The 23,407-nt window shown below is 37.7% G+C and overlaps 3 protein-coding genes across 3 annotated transcripts; 1 reads left to right on the forward strand and 2 right to left on the reverse strand.

The window, feature by feature from the left end:
- Positions 1–1,268: 1,268 nt before the first annotated feature.
- On the forward strand, positions 1,269–3,624 carry slc25a4 (solute carrier family 25 member 4). The gene is made up of 4 exons (XM_007551757.2): positions 1,269–1,482; positions 2,073–2,559; positions 2,841–2,981; positions 3,084–3,624. The coding sequence occupies exons 1-4, from the start codon at positions 1,372–1,374 to the stop codon at positions 3,242–3,244; spliced, it is 900 nt and encodes a 299-aa protein (XP_007551819.1). The 5' UTR covers positions 1,269–1,371; the 3' UTR covers positions 3,245–3,624.
- An 856-nt stretch (positions 3,625–4,480) lies between these two features.
- On the reverse strand, positions 4,481–11,774 carry cfap97 (cilia and flagella associated protein 97). The gene is made up of 5 exons (XM_007551758.2): positions 11,617–11,774; positions 9,848–10,690; positions 8,956–9,236; positions 6,454–6,589; positions 4,481–4,989 (listed from the first exon to the last, which is right to left on the reverse strand). Exons 2-5 carry the CDS (start codon positions 10,665–10,667, stop codon positions 4,874–4,876), a joined length of 1,353 nt encoding a protein of 450 aa, XP_007551820.1. The 5' UTR covers positions 10,668–10,690; positions 11,617–11,774; the 3' UTR covers positions 4,481–4,873.
- Positions 11,775–12,663: 889 nt separating this feature from the next.
- On the reverse strand, positions 12,664–18,156 carry ufsp2 (ufm1-specific peptidase 2). The gene is made up of 12 exons (XM_007551760.2): positions 18,026–18,156; positions 17,759–17,840; positions 17,509–17,683; positions 17,081–17,147; positions 15,508–15,662; positions 15,163–15,355; positions 14,866–15,012; positions 14,574–14,738; positions 13,543–13,667; positions 13,381–13,457; positions 13,058–13,182; positions 12,664–12,959 (listed from the first exon to the last, which is right to left on the reverse strand). The coding sequence occupies exons 1-12, from the start codon at positions 18,026–18,028 to the stop codon at positions 12,873–12,875; spliced, it is 1,401 nt and encodes a 466-aa protein (XP_007551822.1). The 5' UTR covers positions 18,029–18,156; the 3' UTR covers positions 12,664–12,872.
- Between the last annotated feature and the right edge of the window lie 5,251 nt (positions 18,157–23,407).

Here is a 23,407-nt window from a genome sequence, read left to right on the forward strand (position 1 = left end):
TGTTGCCTTGCGACAGACTGGTGACCTGTCCAGGGTGACCCCGCCTCTCGCCCGGAAGGTTAGATGGAGATAGGCACCGGCAACCCTCCCGACCCCACTGAGGGACAAGGGTGTAAAGAAAATGGATGGATGGATGGAAGGAACACACATAGTCAATTGACGCCATCTAGTGGTTCTTGCATGGATAGTGCAAGAGGAAACATTTTGTTCTATTTGTTTAATAGCTCAATACATATTTTCAAGGTTGGATCTAATGATCGCTTCATTTTATTTTAAATTATAAGTTAAAATGGCATTGTGAAGACTTTCTGTAGTTGATTTGTGATTTAAAATTTTTTCTAAAGTTTTTATTGGTCAGATGTAATATCCTCTGGTGTAATATCCTAATCATTTATAAGCAGAAAGTCATCAAAATTAACAGAAATAAAGACTAAAAACATCCATCTGTGTGTAATTACAGACTTTCCTCAATTTCTTTGGTGCATTCTCTGATCGGAATTTAAATTAGCATAACCAACCTCCACAATAATTAGTCCAACAGATTACAAATACTTTTTGACATGAATCAATTGGTTCCAAGCAACTCTCTGCTGTTTCATAGCATTACCATTTGAATAATACTTATGAATTCTGAATTCACATTTTATTTACAGCATAAAATGTATAGATTTTGACAACTAGCTTTAAACTAGTTGTCAAAATATATGCTGTTTCAAAAAATGTCTCCCAGGTTGAACAATTTCTCTAAGGTGAGCCTCAGTTTTCACAGATCATCTTCATGCACAGCTTCACCCAAAGCACGTTTCTTATGTTTGTTGTAACTGGATTTGTAATTTGATTTGCACAATGCTGTGAACAAATTAGAACTGAAAAGAGCACATGCAGTAAATATGTGAAACATATTAAACATTTAAACAAGTAATAAATCAGGTCTGCTCCTTAAGATGCACTTTAACACCTTCCTTGTTTTGCTGCAGCTGAAAAGTGGAGATGACCTGGTTTCCCCCACCGTTATTGCGAAGAATGCCTAAGGAGGAATTTTCATTATTAACACCAAATTTTATTTTAGCGTTTATCTGCCAACACATAATATGCCCTTTAAATGTCCCCGGCTCTGGGCGACCCCCCTGGATCCAGAAATATGGCGCACGACCTGAACTTCAACCTCGGATATTTTTTCAGCCTCGTTCGTCTGTTCGACAGACTGCACATCTGTCACTCAAACGTCTCGCGATAAACGGCCTTCATATATAAAGAACTGCTGAAGGGGTGCTTCGTCCACTTGGACGGGCGTAAGGTTTCCTTGAAGATCTTGGGCCGAGTTTGGAACAGCCGAGTAGAAAGGGAGACTGCTCTGGAAATCAACCAACCATGTCGGACGCGGTGATTAGTTTCATGAAGGACTTTTTGGCCGGTGGCATTGCCGCTGCCATCTCCAAAACAGCTGTCGCTCCCATTGAGAGAGTCAAGCTGCTGCTGCAGGTAAACGGGCTGAGCCAGCTGTTGATCATGCCGTGTTTTGTGCGTAAAGTGTGCGTAATTTGTGGATCGCTGAAAAGCAAGAAATAAAATTTACAAGGAAATTGCTTTAAAAGAGCAGACGTTGAACTAAGAACAAGGGAGGGTCGTATAATCGTGTGCGTACTGGCAACGGGCACTTGAGGGTTAACTTGGAGATCGTTTTACGCACAGGTCTGAAGGATGGCGGGGAGGTAAAATGATGTGGGATCAGAATAAAACTGCTAAGCACGTGTTCATGATATCCTGTCAATGTTTTCCAATTTCATTTATACTCGTTTAAAGCACATTGCCGCAGTAATATTCAGTGGAAGAGAATTGCTAAATTTAACCTAAAATATGTAATCCAATACGCAGTGAAGTCTCGAGTGTCTAGGTTGTGCCTTAAGACTGCTGGGCAAACTAAACCAGATCACTAGATAATGTATGGCAAGCTGCAGGGTGTTCAACAAGGTTGTTCAATGAAAAGGTCAAGATTACAAATTTATTTTCTTCACACTTCTTCTGAAAACAAGTCAGGTGTAAAGGCGGCATCTTGGTTTTCTCCCTTGTAGGTGCAGCATGCCAGCAAACAGATCACCGCTGATATGCAGTACAAAGGCATTATGGACTGTGTTGTTAGAATCCCGAAGGAGCAGGGCTTCCTGTCCTTCTGGAGAGGCAACCTGGCCAACGTGATCCGTTACTTCCCCACCCAAGCCCTGAACTTCGCCTTCAAAGACAAGTACAAGAAGATCTTCCTCGGTGGCGTGGATCAGAAGACACAGTTCTGGCGCTACTTTGCCGGGAACCTGGCGTCGGGCGGCGCCGCTGGGGCCACTTCGCTCTGCTTCGTCTACCCACTCGATTTCGCTAGGACGAGGCTGGCCGCCGACATCGGCAAGGGCCCAGCAGAGAGGGAGTTCACCGGACTCGGAAACTGCATTGGCAAGATCTTCAAAACCGATGGCCTCAAGGGTCTTTACCTCGGGTTCAACGTGTCGGTGCAGGGCATCATCATCTACAGAGCGGCTTACTTCGGATGCTTTGACACAGCAAAAGGTGCACAAACAAACCTGGTGGACCTAAATTGTGGTGCAGTGGAGATTCTTGCATGAATAATTAGCTCCTCTTTCTGTTGTCTGTTGCCCCAACCAATCAAAACGCATGCAATCATCAAAATTTAGTTCATTAGTCTCATTCATCATCAAGCAAGGGGCACAAACTTTCCTTTTAGACTGCAAATGCTAGAAAGCAATAGGAAACTTTTTCAAGGTGCAACTGAAAGACGTGTTTTAACGGATGTGTGTGTACATTTATTTGCTTTGACTTCCCTCATGCAGGCATGCTGCCAGATCCCAAGAACACACACATCATTGTCAGCTGGATGATCGCCCAGACTGTCACGGCCGTAGCGGGTCTCGTCTCGTATCCTTTTGACACCGTCAGACGTCGCATGATGATGCAGTCGGGACGTAAAGGAGGCAAGTTTCTCTTTTGCTTGTAAACGTTCCGTACGCATAACAACAACTGGAGAATCACACACCAACATGTGGATATTAATGGCGATGTCTGAATTCCCACAGCTGACATTATGTACAAGGGCACAATCGACTGCTGGAAGAAGATCCTCAAAGATGAGGGAGGTCGGGCCTTCTTCAAGGGAGCCTGGTCCAACGTGATCAGAGGCATGGGTGGTGCTTTTGTGCTGGTGCTGTATGATGAGATCAAGAAGTTCACCAAATAAGCGCACTCTCCCAAAACCTCAAGGAAATCCCTTCACTTTGTTCAAGTCTTATACTTTTTTTTTTGTGATATGGTGACACTGGCCTGGTGAATTAAGAATCTGGGTTTGTAGGCTATCTTTCCTGTGCAGCAGCTGGGGGAGAACAGATAGGTGTATTTTACCTGGGTTTATGCCTCATCAGAAATGTGTATATATAACATTATCAACCATCTGCTAAAAGGAAGTCTCTAGGTTTCAACAGCTGGTGGACATGATGTGATAACAGATTATGATACAGGCCAACCGTTCCTCCTGTTAATGTTAAGGAGGGGCCGAGGTCCTTATGATATGCTGTGACCACCTTAAACATTAATTTATTAAGAATAAAGACTCAGTCTATACTCCAGTCTCTCTGTTGTCCTTAAAAGCACCACTTTTCCCTGGTATGTTTGGGCTCCTTTGTTACTGATGTGACGACCCGGTTTCATTTAGCATCAGTATTTATGGAGCAAGTGTGCCCCGACTCAGCTGCCTGATTAATGAAAAGGTTAAAGTCATTTAATGCCATCTGTGTTTTTCCTGGAGTCTTCATTGAAACGAGGTCCAAAAAGAGGAGCCCTGCAAAAGTACGGACACACCTTATTATTTTTATTTTTTTTTTTGCAATTCCCACTTTATGTACAATTTGTGTGATAGACCATGACAACATTGTTGGGAAGTCTAAAACGTGTCACCACCTCACATATCAAAGCTTATCGGCTATTTCATCATCATGCTAAATCATCGACTGAGCAGTACTCCATGGGATCTCTAAAGGTAGGGATATTATTTCATAGCTTATGCTTTAAATTTCTCCATAACTTTTTCTCTGACGTGTCATGTGGTTCTCAGTCTTCCTGACGATAAAGACATAAGATTACATGACAGGTGATTTCCGAAAGCAATTGATTTTACATTGAAGGTATCAGAGTAGAGGGGTCTATAACTATGCATGCCGCTCTTTTCAGATTTTTATTTGTAAAGCATTTGTGAACTCATGAATCATGTTACTTTGTGTTGGTCTACTACATACAATTAAAACACAATGAGGTTTGTAGTTTAATGTTCAAGGAGCGTGAATATCTTTAAAATGGACTGCATCACGAAAATTAGAAAACGTAACTGCTCTGCGACTCTCCAGTGTTATGGCCTTTTCTGCAATAAAATTACTGACATCTTTTCTTCAACAGGATAAACCAAAAATTAATACGCAATTCCTTTTTTTTCTGGTTTAAAACAACATTTTATTAGATCACAAATCACACACATGTGTAAACAGTAACAAATACAAAACATATTTGCACTTTTTTGTTTAAAAATTACTCTGCAGACAATATCAAACCACAGCATCAATTAACATTTTAAAGCCAATAATTCTGACTGAATTAAAGGGTTAAAATAAGTATAGTTTACAAATGGCTTTGATATCAAAACATAAACTGCTAAATAGTTGAAGAGCAGAAAACAAAGAGAGCAGCACGAGTAAATTACATGGAATAACAATAAAAGCATAAATATGTTCTAAGCTTTGCACTGTACAAATTAATCAACATCAAAAAGTGACGGTCATCTGCTGTAAAGCAAATAAATTGCTCTTTATTAGCAGAGTTCTTAACGCCAGCCTGGACTGCTAGTACTTCGTGTATTTGACCCAGGAACAGATGTCCTTGTGGTGTAGGTGTTGATGAGAGTTGCACTGGAGATGATTGGCCTGGATCTTATCATCGCTGAGGGGAAAACAAGAGGAATTCCCTTAGGTGATACAGACACAAACAGCAATTGTTTTGCAACAAGAAAGTCATTTAGCACACAGGCTTTACTAAACTCATTTTATTATTACAGCTTAAGTTTTAATTTTTCGCACCATAGTAAAAAAAGGCATTGCTGAAATTAAAAAGCTATGGAATGATGGAAACAGGAAGATTAAGCAATTTACTTATAAATGAACAAGTGATTCCCAGCTTGCTGATGCTCCAAACTGCCCTGTTTTCTGAGCTAATTTAATCTCTGCAGCTGCAGCCCAGGCGTGCAACAAAACCTGCAGCATCAGTTTAAGAGAACTGCTGCTCACTACCACATGCTGATCCTCCTTTTCTCTGATTGAAAATCAACACTGGAGTACTTCAAAGTAAATACGGAGTTCTGAAGGCAGGGATATATATATATATATAGATGCAAAGCAGCAGTTTGATGGTGCAAATTTACCTCGAAAGTGATGCTGTCTGAGCTAAACCTTCACATCGTATTTTCTGCAGAACTTTACTTGGTCTTTATAAAACAAGCTTAAAATACTTTGCAGAAATATGAATTCTTCTTGAAGGTATTTTTGATTTTCATGTTAGGACCAAATTTCAATGTGTCAGTTTTTATTAGGATTTTATGTATAGACCAACATAAAATACTGGATAAATATGAAGTAAAACAAATCTGAAAAATGCTTTTTTTTTTTTTTTACAAATTGTTTTTTCAAAAGCATGATGTCCGTCTTGATTCAGACCTCTGGTAATCTGATAGTTACAATCCAATACAACCAACTGTCTTAAATCCCTTATCCAATAAACAGAGTCCATCTCTGTTTAAACTCTTTACAAATACAGGTTTCTGTGAATATTTCCAACTGAAAAAGTCAGGGTCAGAAACGGTTAGAGCTGCACTGTAATGGTTTGCAGCACAGGTTCCATTCCTTTAACTTTTAGACTGCACACAGTGATGTACCGCAGACGACAACTAATAAACGCATTGTTTAAGGTGTGCTGAAGCAGAGATCCAACAGTGCCAGGATGCTATCCTTTAAAGACCTCTGCTAGAGAGCATATCCATGTGTTAAAAGAACCCAGTCAAAGTTCAGATCTAAGTCAAAGTCATCCAATCTAACTCTGCTTTTACCAAAAACAAAAAAAAAGAAAAAAACATAACTGACAAGTTGTGTCCTCTTGATCTGCAAAGCTGGAAAGGACCTCAAAAGACTTGCTGCTGTAAATGCGATTAATGTGTGAAATGCTAATGAAAGGTCAAATGGAAGGAATACTTTCACAAAGTAAGATCATACAAGAAGCAAACTCTTCCTAAAACAATGCATTTAACTGAGAACTTTCAATGAATATTCAGACTCTGCTGTACCTGAAATATACAAAAATATTAACATTAAAAAAGTTCTGCAGTTTAGCTTCTGCAGATTTCAAAGCACTTACTACACGATAGTCTGCTGGACCCCCCACTATAGGACCTGTAGCTGGGCATTGCGATCAGCCGCTGGTGATCTGTTAGTTGTTCGATGCGACTCATTCCAGGTGAGGCTGGGGTGGACTGCAGTCTCTTTAGGAAAACCTGTGGAACACATCAAGACCTGTGTGTCATACTTAAAATTTAAATATCCTGCTTACTGTCTAGTTGACTGCTGGCAGTTAAAAACCAGCAATCTAGTTGTGTTATTTGTACAAATTATTACACATAATGAGCCACTTTTGTGGCTTTTGTATATACAACAGTTTTAGTGCATTGAAGAATGACTGAGGTTTCATTTAAGTAAATCACTAAAATAAGGTTCCTAAATCAAGAAATCAACTCCTAATCAGCGTTTAGTGTACAGCCAGTTTTAAAATGCTTACTCAGCTATTTTACTGACCATTAAAAAGACAAGATAATTCATTTAGCTTAGTTGCAAACATGAAAAACACAACAAATAAGTTTGACAAACATAAAATGTATTTTTTTTCCAACAAGGTAATATATCTGATATTCACAGGTGTGCTGTGTGTGTGTGTGTGTTTTAATGATCATTTTGAAAAATTGAAATTAGCAAAACAATTCCACTTAAATCAACATTTGTTGTGCAAAATTGTTTAAAATAATCTAATGTTTTAAAAGAAACATACAAAAGTAACTTTTGTGCCAAAAAAAACATATTTTATTATTCAGAAATATTATATTTTGTATTAACTTGAATTAAAAACCAGGCAAAAAAGTGTCAACTCAACAGCATGGCATAATATTGTATGCTTTAGGCCATATATACCACAAACAGCAAGACTACTAAATTAGGTTTCTTGGTAAGCAATGTGTATAAACTACAATAAGCTCCAGCATAAAAACATATAAATATACATATGAAATGGACATTACATTGAATAAGATTTTTTCATCCAACTGCATTTAAACAACAGTTAAAAACCTCCTTTTAATCAACTGGTTGCATTTTCAGTTTTTTATAAACCAAATGACGCGTGTTACAAGTGTGATGTGCCGGAGAATACTCTGACCACACGGCAGATTCAATTACTCCACTCTAAGAATAGAGGAGGCGAAAAGCACTCCTCACAAGACGGACTTCAGAGTGAACAGTTTGTCCTGAAAACGACTGAAGCACCTCCTATTTTAACAATATTTACCAGAATTACGATAAACTATGAATATATGAAGAATGTAACAAACCTGTGACGATATCAAGAATTATAACTTTGTAGCACACCGTTAGTTACCAGCAATTAATTCAATCCAGACAGATTTTTTTTTTAACAGTGCTTGATCATCTAAATGTGAATGTTATTGATAAATAAGACAATAAATAGATGAAATATGAAGACTGGAAAAATCTGCTGGCAGAAAAGAATCATAATGTTCCTCAGTAGTATGGCTGCAAGTCGGACACCTGCTGCCATCTATCAAAGTTCATCAGTATCTGCTTTCGTGGGTGTGTTCTCAGACCGACCCCAACTAAACCTTAATGATGGATATATTTCATGAAATCACGATTAAACACTGTAAACATCCAGTCAGCAAGATACATTTAAGAGGGGATCCCTTCTCCATTGTCATGAGAATGAGCTGGCTGCAGTGGAAAGGTGAGTCAGGCAGTGACTAATAGTGGCCAACGTCATGAAATCCTTCAAAATCATTAAAGTAAATTATATTAATGAGCACCCAGAAGCCTGAACAGCAGCACCATCTGCCTGAACAATGACTGTATGATTATAAACACTGAGAAGATGCGGCTTCAAGTGTCTTCAATGAGTTTAATTTAGAGGTAAAACAGCAGATATAGTAGAGGCCAGGAAAACTCACAGAATGTTGCTAGGTGCACACAGATCACTCGAGAACAACCTACAACAATTACATAGCTCCCTGTTTTGAAACAGTCACATACTTTAATGTAATGCTTGTTCAGTTGTTGATTTCATGTTGTTTTCTTTATAACTTTGTAATTTTGTGTTTTTGCTGTGTAAAGCACTTTAAACGGCCTAGCTGGTGAAATGAGCTATCCAAATAAACTTGATTGATTGATTTAATGAAAAGGTTGCTCTGCATTATTTTTGAACAGGCAGCAGTATAACACAGGTCAAAACATCATTCCACTCTGTTTTTGTAGCGTTACAGACAAACAGCTTACATGATGAAGTAAGAGAGCCAGTGCATGATACTGGGAAGATTACTGGAATCCTCCCAGTAAAATCAAAAAACATCAGTGTGCACTAAAACATGATTAGGTTTATGATACCGAGGCTCTTACCATGTGTTATTTTGATAGCAACTGTTGATGCTGAATTAGAAGTCATCAGCTCAGGCGTTGCCAAGCTACAGACATGCATGCATTCATTGTACAGCACAAGGTTATGTGTGTGTGTGTTTGCTTAGTAAGTCAGTTACTGCTAACTGACTTACTAGAAAAACGTCAATCAAAATGTAAAACAACTCACCAGGTTCTCCTGCTGAATGCGGCGTTGTTGTCGGTCCCTGTTTTGTGCACTATGTGCGTAAAAACCCACTGAAGAGCCTTTGGCCACAGAAGTGCTCTTTTTTGAACATTTTTCTGCTTTGGACCCTGATGAAATATTTGACAGTGCCTGAAGGAGCCGCTTGTTCTCAAAATCAATGCGACGGACCTCATCGTTGGAAAATGAGTAGTTCTTCCGAACAACCCCTCTAGAAATCTGGAGCACCATTTTTTGTTCAAGATGGCTTTCTAATCCAGATGAACCTGAAGGAGGAGAAAGCACATTTGTCTAGTTTGTGCGTTTAACAGGCTTGTGAATAATGCTCTGCTGAGTTAACTGAAAAATGACAATAACACATGCAAAAAACAACATAAAAGTACAAAACATGTACATCAAGGGGCACGTCTTTCAGTCAAGAGTCCCTTTTTCACATTTCGTCATGATTTGTCAAACTCATTATGTTTTTTTTTTTTTTTACTTGTTCATTAAAGTTTTTTTTTAATCCAAAAGCTGGCATGCTTTTGTACTCAACCTGCTCATCTCATATATCCCTAATTAAAATGCAGATAAAACTTGCCTTCAGGAGTTCCCTAATTTGTAAATAGTGTCCACCTGTGAGTGAATTAATTTCAGAATAAATCCTGCTGTTCTATGAAGGCCTCGGATGTTGCGAACAGCATCAAGAAGTCCAAGGAACACAGCAGACACAAGTTGACAAGTCGAAGCATCCTGAGGTTGCGCAACATCCTCAGCTTTGAGCATCTCACAGAATGCTGCTCAACCCACCGACCCACAAGTACAAACCTACTGAGACATGTGCATCTACCTAGCAGGCCGATGCACAGGTAGGTAGAACACAGCAAGCATTACTCACACTCATCCACATCGGGATTTGAGTCCACCGCTTCATGAAGGTTGCTGAAGGCACCGGAGGGCAGAGTTTTCGGCTCCCGCTGCGCTTCATGACCTTCTTTCGCAGCCTCTGAACTTAATGACTGGAGTGAACCAGAGTCAGGAGAAGAGAGGGGACTCACGTCTGTCACTGAGCCATCTGACTCATCTGTGCTCATGTTAGGCAAATCCTGAGATTCAGCTGAGCCTCGTCTGGTCCCTCTTGTTTTACGGCGTACAAAAGACTTGGTGGGTTTGGAAAGGTTAGAGGAGTTTAAAATACCTCTCTGACTGCTGAAAGAACTCTCTGAATCTGCGTCGGTGCTAGCCTCATTTGAAGTGGGAGGAGAATTTTTGGGATGCTGATTTTTGACCAGTTTTCCAGGCGATTGCTCATTTGCCTCTTTTGAGTTAGCTGGGAAAGCTAAGGCACTTTTTCTCGTGTCATTCCGCCCCTTGTAGTCCCCATCATTTGGAATGTCGGCCAGCATAGTCGGAAATGCTCCACTGGCTCTTTTAGAGTGCAGATTTAACTCATCTTTGCCTTCATGTATAGGTTCATCCGGTATGAAAGAAATCGATGATGCATCAGTTTTGTTGTTTTCCACTTCCTTCAAGTCTCTCTTTGTCTTCTCAGCGAGATGTCCGGAGTGTTTTACAGATTCTCTCTGAAGTGTGCTTGAAATTCGCTTTTTCATCTTCGAGTCCTTCTCTCGTTTCTCTCCAACATTTCTTCCACTTTCCCCATCACTGTCAAAAAAGGAGTGGTCCACTTCCCCTTCCAGTTCACTAGAGGTGAACATGGCAGCCTTCCCCAACAGAGAACCTGCAGGTTATTGTGAGCACAATGTTAATTTGAAGTTGGAGTATTTTTTTTTTTAAATGTGAAACAGATTATGTAACTTTGCATGACACTTCAACACATTTAGAATGTGTTGCCTTCCCCTCATGTGTTTGCTAGCTACTACCACAAAAGCAGTATGTATGAGAGATTAAATAAAAAAACTATATTTAAAAAAGAGGAAACCATTTTTGAAGTATTCTCTTTGGATAGAGGCAGGTCAACTGAAACAACTTTGCCACAATGGTAATCTTTAGAGAGCCAATCCCTTCGCTGAATCCTGGCACTTGCAGTACTTTCTTGAAAACCTTGAAGCAAAACAACTGAGTCTCTCTCTTCTTAAAGTTCTGGATGATTCAATAAATTGTTGTGAGTGCAATACTATTACACTCTGTCTTGCCTCTGAAGCCACATTATGCAAAGTGATGATGGGAGCATTTGTCCTTGGAGGTAACCACGAGAAAATAATAGTCTCAGGCATTTTAACAAGCAAACCGTTCTGCTCTTCTAGCTGAATGTGAATAGCAGTGATAGCAGCTGCCCAGTCCTTTCCAAAACTTTCCTCTGATTTTTTTTACAAGTCATATCGTGACAGAGCTAAAACACAGGGGAAATCATTGCAGGATAATGTAACCCGAAGACCAAGGTTCGGCAGAAACGCTTCCAAATAGTTGACACAACTTAATAAAACTAAAATGTTAACATAAAGTTATCTAGCGTTTCTAGAAGTCAGACACTGGTTACAGTACCCACGGTACGATGGAAGAGTTAACTTACGTTTTAAAGTTTTACATGGGATAAAGCTAAAATCTACATCTAAACATCTTAAAACATATAGCAGTTGGCAGATATGGCCGTAGTAGGTAACTCAACAATGTTTACTTTAGCTAAAACCCAACGTAGCGTCTTACCTGTCGAACTGCGGCGCACAGGTTTTAACGTTTCTGTTGTATACGGGTCAGACGTCCTACTCTACCCATTTCGCTTGACAAATACTAAAACCCCCGGAAACTACGGCAGGTCGCCAGTGCGCACAAACAGACGACGCTGCTAGTAGCTAGGTAACGTCATTTCCTGGTAACGGTTACACAGTGAATCGGGGACTGGGATTTAGGTAGACATGAGATTGTTTTATAGTATTTTACACAAAAAAGCCTATATAAAAACCTCAGTTTTTATTTGGGCTTTTTGTTGAAAACCTGTCACGAAATTATTTAAATGGCCTGTCCAAGTAAAAAGATATAATGTTAAACGAATGCGGATAATTGTTTTAAATAAATGGGCAAATAGGAATATTTTTATAGCAAAGTACTGCCAGTGGAAATATCTTTACTGTTGATATTACATTTATTAACTACCAGTTGTTAATGTGTATGTTGAATTAATTCAAACACCACAAACTAGCAAATATTTATTCAGAACCTCCTTTAAAAATTTTTTGAGAATCTACATTGTAAAGACCTTTATACCATTAAAGACACTATATGTTCGACATTAAACTGCTCAAGCAAATACATTCAAAATAAAACTCCAGGAGAGAAGCACCTTTGCGGTAAAATATTTTGGACAAATATGGATACCAATATAGCATGCAAAACATGGGTGAGTTTTTTTTGTTTATTTTTGCTTGGGAATCTATTCTGCTAGAGCATCTCCTTTAACAAGACAGGGGATTGTCTGAAGGCACGTCCCCTGAAATTACAATTCGTCATGGTTTTACTATTTACTACATACTACTACACGTAAGTGATACACTCATGGGATACTGACGTCCTAGGACAATAGTACTGGGCCACTCTATAAACCTAACTACTCATAAAACCTTTATATGCCAGTGTAGAGATAGGGATGGATTGAGATAATGTTTGTGGACAAACAGAAAGCCCTTAGTAATGAAATCTGACCTTAACAAGGATAATACTTCCGACTTACTGGAGACAATGAGACATACAAACAAGGCAAAGTGAAAATCCTTTTTATTCTAAAGTTTTTAATTAAAGTGAGCAAAACAGTATTTTTAAAGAATGAGGAAATTCTTTGAAATAGACAAAATATTAACATTTCTTTCTGACTATGCGAATACCAGCTCAGCCAAAATTATTTAAATAAACAGTCCATACTGTTTATTAAATCTCAAATTTATAGCCTTCCATCATTGTCCATTTGCTCAAATCACTCTCGGCCTCTGGGGCAAACAGAGGTTGTAATATGCAGTTTGATCCCAAAAGTCTGGTCCTTTCCAGCCACACCAGCCCTGCGGAAGTCAACATTCACGTTAAGATCACGACTGGTATATGAAATGTTTTTCAGTTCACAGATATATCTGAAGTGGTGGCTTTCTGTAGCTGCTACCTTCTCTGTGATAACCTGAAGGTCCTCTGCTCCTGTGTAATGTGGATCTAGGATAAGATAGCGGATTTCACCAGTGGTCTCACTCCAAGCTACGCCCAAGATAGTGTGAGCCAAAACTCCCCCACCTATAAAACAACAACAACAACAAAAAGATACCATTAGTAAATTCTGACTAGCCATGGTTTCTAACTACTTTTAACAGCACATTTAAACATTATATTATGTCTTTTTTCAACAGGACAAAAACAATAATAATTGTAATATATATCAGGATGTCTCAAAAGAAGCAATCATGCTAATCTTAGGCTGGAGTATCAGCTCACCAATCATGACAGGAGTTCCTTCAGTCATAAAGTGATTAGCCAATTCTCTCCCCTTGGATGCCAACTCAGAACCTTGACTAAAGATGACAAAGTTATGTCAAATTCATCTACATCATCAACAAAATAAATTCCTTGAGGGTTTGTCAAGGAATCCCACCTCACCTCACAAACATGATTTTGGATGTGACTCCAAGCAGATGGTTTAGAACAGCCTGAACCTCGATGGATCCAATCCACTGACGGGACCCCACGAAGGACGCCTGCTTGTCTCCAACTTCCACCAAAGCCTGTAAAACAAGGACCCCAGATAAAAACTGACATGTTGAACATCACCACTGCTAAAATTTGAGGGGCAAATTTAAATCACATTTCATTCAGAAAACCTAAAAGTCAGAAACATGAAATTTAAATCAAATATACTTAAAAATCCCCACAAAACAAAACAAGTACAATGTAGAAAGGTAGGTCTTGTCACCAACAGAAGAGACAACAAAGGACATCTCTAGCAAAGCCGACAGCTAGATCATTGAGGCAACCACAGGTGCTTCTTAAAGTATAAAAAGTAAAAAAAAGTGCTACATGCTTCCAATCAGTCGCTCCATTGAAATGTTTTCCTTCAATTTTTTTCTCAATGCTAAAACTTGCCCGAACTTTATTTTATTTTTAATTTGAAGTACTCTTTTAAATTAAATCTTTTATCAACATGTTTCTTTCAACTGGAAGTGTCAGTTTCTCAGTAGGTGAGCCCCAACTTGAATCTACAAACAAACTTCTTGGATGAATGTGCATACATGTAGATAAAGTGGGATCTCCAATAAACATAATAAATCTGAAGGTAGGGTGCTGGTTTGATAGAGCTTCATGCTGCTATATGTCACATCTAAGCTTTGGACCAGGGGTCTTCAACTCCAGCTCTTGAGGGCCGGTGTCCTAAAGGTTTCAGGATCCCCCAGACCCTCGAGGCCTACATTTAAAAACAGTTTTTTCTGAAACTTTGGTTTTCCACTTGTAACACCACCTTACGATATTTTCAGTCACCTAGGACGTGCATTTTCTTGTCTTTAAAACTTTTTCTGAAATATTTCTCACCTTCTGACATGATGCACAAGGAAAAAAAAAAAGCCCTTCATAGAATATTGCATATATGATGATGTTTTGCTTTAACTGGAATCACATCTATAAATGGGCTTCACCTGCTGGATCTCTTTGTGGCTGGGCACGCCGCGCTCCACATAACCCTGCTGCTGGAACCAGGAGCAGATGGTCTGTAGAGAGCGATAGGCACAGCCCCAGCCATTGTCATCCATGCGATCCTGCATATAGTGGTGGTAGCTGTAAATTCCCTGAACCAGGTATACCTTAAGATAAGACAAAGCACAAAATATTTAACCTTCGTTTGAATTTTTATTTATTACAGTGTGCCAAAATTGTAAAAGTTACAAGGAAAAAGTAAGTAAGTAAATATTATAGACGCTGTAAATTTACCTTTCCGTTATCGAGGGTGGGATGTGTGAGAACTGTGTGAGGGTTTCTGAGATAACCGTCTTTGTAGGGCTCATTAGGGAAGTGGTAAGCATTTGCTCTTCTGAAGAAAGGCCTGTTATCTGGCAGTTCAAACTGTCCATGCAACTCCTGTTTTGTGCAAAAGCAATGAGAAACAATTGTTATAATTTGCTATTCAATCAGACTTCAGCTTTTAGAGCAATGAAGATTCTAACTGAAACATCTTAAGGTAAATAATTAAAATAAATAGAAAAAGAGCAAAAATCAATGTGATCTTACCCGCCGCTGCGCTTCCAGTTCTTTATCCGGTTCTCCGCGAGGAAAAACCACCGTCACCAGTCCATTTGGCTCTGGAAGGAGAAAATGAAGGGGCTCTGGGACACGCAGTGTTGTCCCCTTCATACACTGCAGAGTCACCTTCTCCATCTCAAACAGCTGGCGAGTCAATGCCTTCATCAGTCGTTCACATCCGCTGCAGGGCCAATTAAGAAGACATCCCTCATTGTGAGATAAGGGTTTTGTCAAAGCAGTTACCAGCTACTGTTGAATCAGTGGCAAATCCACATACATACCAGTTTTACAGATTTTGATCGTGAAATCAAATGTGTTCAAGATAAGACGTACTCTTTGATGGTGTCGCTCCCGTTGCTCCATACAGCACAGTCCATTGGAAGAGTCGCACACAGAAGGTGAGATTTCTGGACCGTTCTAGTGAGGATTGGAGCTGAGGCAGGGCCTGGCTTTGTGGCCTCCATCATCAGGGAGAGGTTTATGATACTCTAAAGAACATACTTTAATTATTCAGCAGTTCTGGTTCTATCCACATGAATAAAATAAAGTGTGTTTTGTGGAAGCAAAGCAACATTTGAGAACCTGATCTTCAGCTGTGATACAGATACCGTCTAGGGAGGTCCAGATCAGGAATTGTTGTCCCCAACAAAGATACAAGTCATTTACTCAAATGACTTGAAGTCATTTGGGGGCATTTGATAGAACTGAGTCATAACCTGATACTTCACTAAGTAAATACACGAGGTTAGAATACTGGAATACTGACTGGTATTAATGATGTTCTGGACTCTCCAGTACTGATCTTGACATTTTGTTAAAACCAGAGTTTACGTGGGATAACTTCAGACTCAATACATGCAGCTACGGTCCGACTCCAGCTGATGATCCTTTTATCCAGGCAATAATATGAAATGTTTTTTGTTATTTTTATTGTCCACACAACACATGAATTTGGTCAGTGACTAAGCTATGTATTACTTAAATATCTGTTTATCAGAAAGCAAATCCTGCTTTTGTTGTGTGTGTCAATATGAACAAATATAAAACATGGATGATACACGTTCATCCTCTCTTACACATGGACTGCTAATCCAGTAAAGTAAATAATCTGTGTCAATGAGGTGAATGACTTTGGAAGCAGTTTAATTAACATTCCAGTTTCCAGTATTATCAGGTGTAAAAAGCTGGCTGGTATGGAAAATATCTGCTGCTGCCAGAATGCAGCATTAAAAGCTCTCATCTAGGGGGACCCCAGTCCACACATATGATTTTTTAAAGCATGGCTTCTATTTTTATGCTATCTCTGAATTAACAAATTAGAGAACTGCCTGAGCCAATTAGCTTTAGGTTAAGTGATGATTAATAAATTAAAAAAAACAAAACAAACATACATTGACAGTGTCTTATAAAAGTACTTACACCAAATTAACTTTTATACATCTTGTTATATTGCGACCACAAACTTTTTGGTATTTTATGTGACAAATCGACACAAAGTTGCTCAAACCTTTTGAGGTAGAAAAGTTAGGATGTAATTTTTTTTTTAACTAGTGAAATTACACAATTATGGCATATGTTTATATTCAGCCCTTGTTTACTCTGGTATCCCTAATCTATAAAGAGGCATGAATACTCTTTCTAAATACTTTATACTACGGAAAATTCATAGCTTATGTTCCAACAAATTTAATACTTAAGGATTTTGGTCCTGTGAAACTTGCCATCCTTTCTGCAAGCTCCACAGCTGCATGCACACGTACTTGGCAAATGTTTCATGCAGGATGCCCTTTCTGACACAACCTGACTTTCCCCGAGAAGAAACAGTATTTGAACCATGAACCACCCAAGTCATTACCACTCCAATTTGTTCCTATAAAAAATTATCCTGAAAACAGCATATATTTACCGTTGAAACACCTTTTCTGTTTTTCTTTTTTGTTGATTTCTTTCCACTTGTCTCTTGGTCATCTGTTCTAAAAGACATTTAAAAAATGGTTAAAATACAGCCAAACAAATAAAAATGACCAGCCTAATGTGTTTTAAATTGAGTTTGCACCAGTTTGATGACCTCATTCACACCCCCTCCCCCCTGCCCTTTAACTAAACTTACATTGTGACCGTAATTAAATGAAAGTTTCTTTCAAATATATAATTTGTTCTATTCTGGGTTGTTGGCAGTTCTTAAATATTAAGATTTTAAAATATAAGATACATTTTTCACATTTTGTGACAAATTCAAAAATATGCCAAGCAGGGGTTCAAGTGTAAAAGGCTCCAACAAACTGATTGGAGCAGTTGTTCCATTTACAATAAAAAGTTAAATTCATTACTTACTGTATGAACTGAAATATGTCTTCAAATGGTGCATCAGGAGTTATTTCTTCAAAAACACTTTTGTTTGGCCAAATCAGAACAGGGCTGTTGCAGACTGCCAGGACACAGGACTCAGATTTCACCTGCAAACGAAGTGCCTCAAATGTTCTGGAGATTGCTTTTTGCATTGGCACCTCTGGAAGAAAAAAAAAGTCAGTCAGATATATTCAGCCATACCGGACAATATATGAAAACCTGCCAGTGAACACACCATCTATGCGGTCCAGCTGACACTTCAGGTCCAGCGGCCCTCTGAGCCGAAGAATGACCGCCGACTCAGAGTCAGCAAGTACCTGAGAAAACACAGGACAATCGGAGGATTAACTACAGATAAACGTTATATCTTAAATTTCTGATATTTGACAGCAGACTGAATGCTGACGAGTCTCTACCCGCTGCAAACGGTGGAATAAAAAACAAAGTGAAGCTGAAAAGAAAGAAACGGAGACGGTTACACACACAAATTTATCAGACTTACCATGATTTAAGTCACTTTAACAACGCAAAAATATATATTCAGCTCCTTAGATCCAAATACAGGAAGCTGATATTTCTACAACCCAGAACTGCTCAACGTGTCTTTGAACGCATCTTTCTATTGGCTCAGTTTGGCTCCTCCCGTAGATGTTGCATTCAATGCACCTCGGAACAAAAACCATACATTTAAGAGCAATAAAATGCGACCTGCCTTTATAAACAATAACGGCATTATTTAAAAAAAAATATTTCCAGGACATAAAACTATCACGTATAGAGTCATTGACGTACAGTGTTTGACTCGTTTTCCTACGCACATTGCAATGTACTTCTTCGTATAAAATAAAACAAAATAAACAAACATAATACTAACAATATATTATGAAAAATCAATATTATTATAGTTACAGAAATAAAAAAAACTAATTTATCTTATCTAGTAATATAAAGGATAATATAAAATGTAAATGTGTCACAAAAAATTATGAGAGTTAAAATTGTAATATAACATGTTGTGAGGTAAAACACAAAGAAGAGAATATTTTGTGACAGTTTACTGGAATCTGGTATAATATGTGGCTCCCATGTTCCTTAAAATCAAAATAAGAAACTCTTGTTGAGATGTGTGTATTGAAAAAGATTCCAGTCTTAAGTCAGTGGTGCAGTATTTTGTTTTACTAATATTTCTTGGAGAAACTAGTTTGGTACCATTTTCTGGAAAGAGGAGCTGAAACTGATCCCACAATAGACTGAACACATAAAAGTTAGCTGCTATCTTCCCATTGCCTCATTGTTCTGATGTTCAGAGTAATAATTGCATTGTGTAGAAGCAATAATTTTTTTAAAAAGTATTTTAAATGTAACAATAAATAAATAAATAAATAAATAAATAAATAAATAAATAAATAAATAAATAAATAAATAAATAAATAAATAAACTTAAAATTGGGTTAGGCATTTGAGTTTAGCCCCCTTTTCACTGATATGCCTGGATAAAATCCAGTTCAACCACCTGCCAGCTGTTCCATAAAGATGCCAGAGGTTTGTTACAAAACATTACATCAAGTTTAAAGATTATAACAAATCAACCAACTTACCAAGATATGATTTGTTACCTAAGCGAACAGCTTCTGCGAACTGTGCATGCTGAGCGTCGATTTATGTTGGGGTTTATAATCTCTGTTCAAATCAGTCTTAGTGAGTGTTTGCAGGAACTAAACATACCAACAGCATGTGCTAAAACAAACTTACATTCATCATATGTACATAAGCAAAGCTGAACCTTCTTCTGTTTGTATGACAAATGGAAGGATGAGACAGAGTTAATATATACAAGTATTTCTGGTTCAAGTATGACCCAAGGAATAAATGATTTCTTTGCTTTGAGGATGTTTAAAACAAAATAATTTTTATAATTTTTTTTTTTTTTACAAGATGTTTAAAGGTTTTAAGACTCTCAAACATGACTAACAAGTACGGAGAGGAAAGTAAAAAAAATAAACAGAGTAGTATTAAATATTAACGGCTTTCCACTCCAAATAACACCAAGGAAGTAAATGGCTTCTTAAATTTGATGTAATAGATGGAGAAATAAATAAATTTCTTGTTTGTCAGATACTATATATATATATATATATATATATATATATATATATATATATATATATATATATATTATTTTGATTGCAGTGTTAGTTCCAACCTCTGACTCAGAAGCACATTCATGATGCGTTACACCATGGGATACACCAATTAAACATTAGATTAAATATTTAAAATCTATACTTTTTCGATGTACACTTTTTTTAAATTCAATGACATATTCCATGATCTATGAGCATGTAATTGCAATTTATATTAATTAATGATTGCATTTAATTATTCAGTTATTCATTTATTTACTGAATTATCTCTATATTTCGTTGTATGTTAATATATATGCTCTCTGTATATCTCTGCATTTAATTACATAAAAAGCATTTTTGTGAGCTCTTTTATCCCTCTGTGCACTTCCCCCCCAACTTAATAAGAATTGGGAGTTCAAGAATATTTGCTGTTCTTTCTTTTTTCTTTTTTTAATTAAATGACTTTGAAATGATTTCTACTAGTTGTAATGTTTTTTAGTTTGGCTGCAAAAGCTTGGTTCTTATAAGTGTTATTGGCATAAGCATGGTGCGCCTTACATAATGTGCTCCTTTAACTGTTTTGCTCAAATGTACAGATTCATAAATCTGTCTTTGAGCAGCATATCAACCATCACAACCGCATGTTATCATGTCACTGATAGACCAGTTTGTGTGAGTTTAATATTATCTTAAGAGCAAGAAATATTTGGGCAATTAGACACTGTTCAGGGAATGTTTTCATAATGATTAGGTAATTTAAGTGATCAAAAATAGACTTCAGTGACCATGAAGAGAATTGCACACTGGCCTTGTCTGGCCTGAAAGTAACTTTTACAAATGAAGAATAAGATTTTAGTCAAAATAGCTCCAGAACAATAAGAAACAGCTCTGATTATGTGGAACTATGTTGAAAAAGCTTTGCACAGTTTTCAATGCCAATAGATCTCCTCATTACCTCGTTAAATAACACCATGTTTCATTTATGTTGATAGTAGCTATAGCCTATGTTCTACATTCATATGTTTACCAACTGATCATGAAGTTGGTAAATCACTCGTCACTCGATGATTAATTTTCAAGTTCAAGTTAATTTGTTTGCCAATAGACTCTTCTAAAACATTATGAGATGATGCATAAATTCATAGCTGTGGGTCTCTGAAATCCTGGCTTCTTGCCCAATGACAGCTGGAGACAGACACCAGCCTCTTTCTATCCTGTAAGGTCTACAGGGTTAAAAAAAATTGGAAAAACAATTTTTCATCTAAGTGTTACATGTTTACTAATTGAAGTTATTGTTTTAAATCCCTTTTTGATTGACTTAATGTTAAATGTTTGTCACATTAGCCCATGTTGTAGGTTGAAAACCTTAGCCAGTAAGTTGGATCAGACCAACAGCCCCTCCACATTCGGTTAAATGAACTCAGGTCATGGTTGACCCAGGACTGGGAGTAGACAAACCAATCAGAGTAACTCAGAAGTTTTTGAATGTGAATTCCGAGTAAATTCTTTACCACAGTTAAATGTTCAGACTTTTAGAGCATTTTAAATGTGGAATCCATTATGATTAAAATATAGAGAAACACTGAAAAGGTGTTTGCCCTACAAATAATACCTAGCTTTCCACTTGTTGCATAATATGATACGTCTCACAATATCAAATAAAAATTAAGGGAAGCACAATATAGGACACCATAGCCAATCAAAAAGGAGTGAGTAGAATCATATCGCTCATTGTCTGTCACCCTTCATCATTTTAAAAAGGCTTTTGTTAATTTTTAATGAGGTAATCTTTGTTAATAAAAATGTGTTTTGTGATCTGAAACATTTAAATGTGACAACTAAAAGAAATCTGTGAGAAGGTGCAAACTTTTGATTTACTACTGTATTACTATGGAGTGTAACACAAAAATTCTCTACATTTCTTCTGCATTAAAGGTTCACAACATCAAAGACTTTTCTATCAGTCTGAAAACATAACAGAACAGCAATTAAATTTTAAATGTGACTTAATCAACTGATAATGAGAGCCTGGTTCATACAGAAAACCAAATCATTGTTGATTACCAGAATGCAATTCAGACATACTGCAGGACAGACTAACCAAAGGACAAGCATCACAACATAAATCCATTGACCAGGACTCTCTGGTGGAGGTCTAGGACCAAAATGATTCCTCAGTTACACAGAAACCTGCAGGAGTTTGCAAACGGAGACATGAACAGTTTTATGTTCATGTCTACAATCAGAGGCGTTTGTCAGGAATCAAACGCCTCTGACCTGATTAAATGAAACCAGAACAGAACCATGTGGTATTTAAAGAAATCCCCCAGCTTCCTGCTGGCTCCAGGCAAACAAATTTACCTACAAACAGCCAGTGACTGAGTCCAATTTATTCACTAAGCACTTGCTTATCCCCCTTTTTTTTAAGTAAGCTTGTTCGTTTAGCAAAATCACCCGTTTTCAACAAATTAATGAGATCAAAGCAGAGTATTTTTAATGCCTAAATGTTCCTGCAGCTTCACATTTCTCTTCCTCTGCTTGAAGGACACCCTCCAGATCCCCTGCAGTGCACTCCATCAGGTAATTTGATGCAAATCAACCTCTTATTTGCATTTTCCTCTTGAAGGCCTGCTGAGTCTATCCTGAGGTGTATCTCGAAGTTTGTTCTCAAGTCTCAGGGACCCATCTGCAAGAACAGAGGTAGCAGCTGCCTCCCACCAGGACCCGAAGAAGACAGCAACAGCTGCGCTAATCTGATCAAAGACATTTGTCATGATTATCTACAATACAGACCTTCTGCTCTGCTGTGAAAAGATGGGACAAGGAAGCAAATTTTCATTTCAATTACTGGACAAATATGAAAATCTGTGTCATGTTATTGTAAAATGTAATGGCAACACTCTAAGAGTTTGCTTGTTGCTGGTATAGTAGCATGTATAAGTTTATGTTTTAATGTTTCGTCTTACCTGTTACATGGAATATTTCATGTCATTTTATTAGAATAGCTTGGGGGATATTTAAACGGAAGAATTTAGCAGGTCAGAAGGACAGAACTAGGTCACTGAAGCAGGATGTCAGTGTGGGTTGCTCCAAGTTCAGGCATGTTTCTTTATAGCCCATTAACTTTTGAGCGAATGAATGTTGGATTTTTGGAAATATTTGTTTGTCATAAATAATTCACCTGCTACACTGGATGACATCTGTTTACTGCCCTTCTTCAGCAACTTTGGCCAGACTATGCCATTTATTCATTCATTCATCTATCTGGCCTGATCAGTCCAACACATTTGCATTTTAGGGAATTTCATATGCTTTATACAAAGGCAGATTGTCTCCAGGGTGATTAGCATACCTCACAAAAATGGAAGGTATTTTTTAATTTCCTGCTCAGCATATTACACCGCGTGCACAAGTGCTATAGGTAAGTTAATATTTTGAGCGTATCATTTTTAGGCATATTTTAACTCCAAGCTGGATAAATTTGAATGGTGGTGCCCTCAACACTCTATATAAAAGCATGCATAATTTTAGGTTACTTCTTTTCTTTAGGCCAGATGGATAAAAAAAAGAGACTTAACCAAATCTAAAAAGTCAAAAATTATTGAAGATCTCTCCTCAAGTGCAGCCAGAAGATTGTTCTCTTACAAAAGGGAAAATGAGTTACTCTTGAAAATGCTTGAATAATGTGGAGCGTAATCCCAGAACAATCAAAAGTTTTGTTGTAAACTTTTTCAGTAATAATAATAATAATAATAATA

Source organism: Poecilia formosa, unplaced genomic scaffold, assembly GCF_000485575.1.
Source record: "Poecilia formosa unplaced genomic scaffold, Poecilia_formosa-5.1.2 Scaffold44, whole genome shotgun sequence".
NCBI classification, from domain to species: domain Eukaryota; kingdom Metazoa; phylum Chordata; class Actinopteri; order Cyprinodontiformes; family Poeciliidae; genus Poecilia; species Poecilia formosa.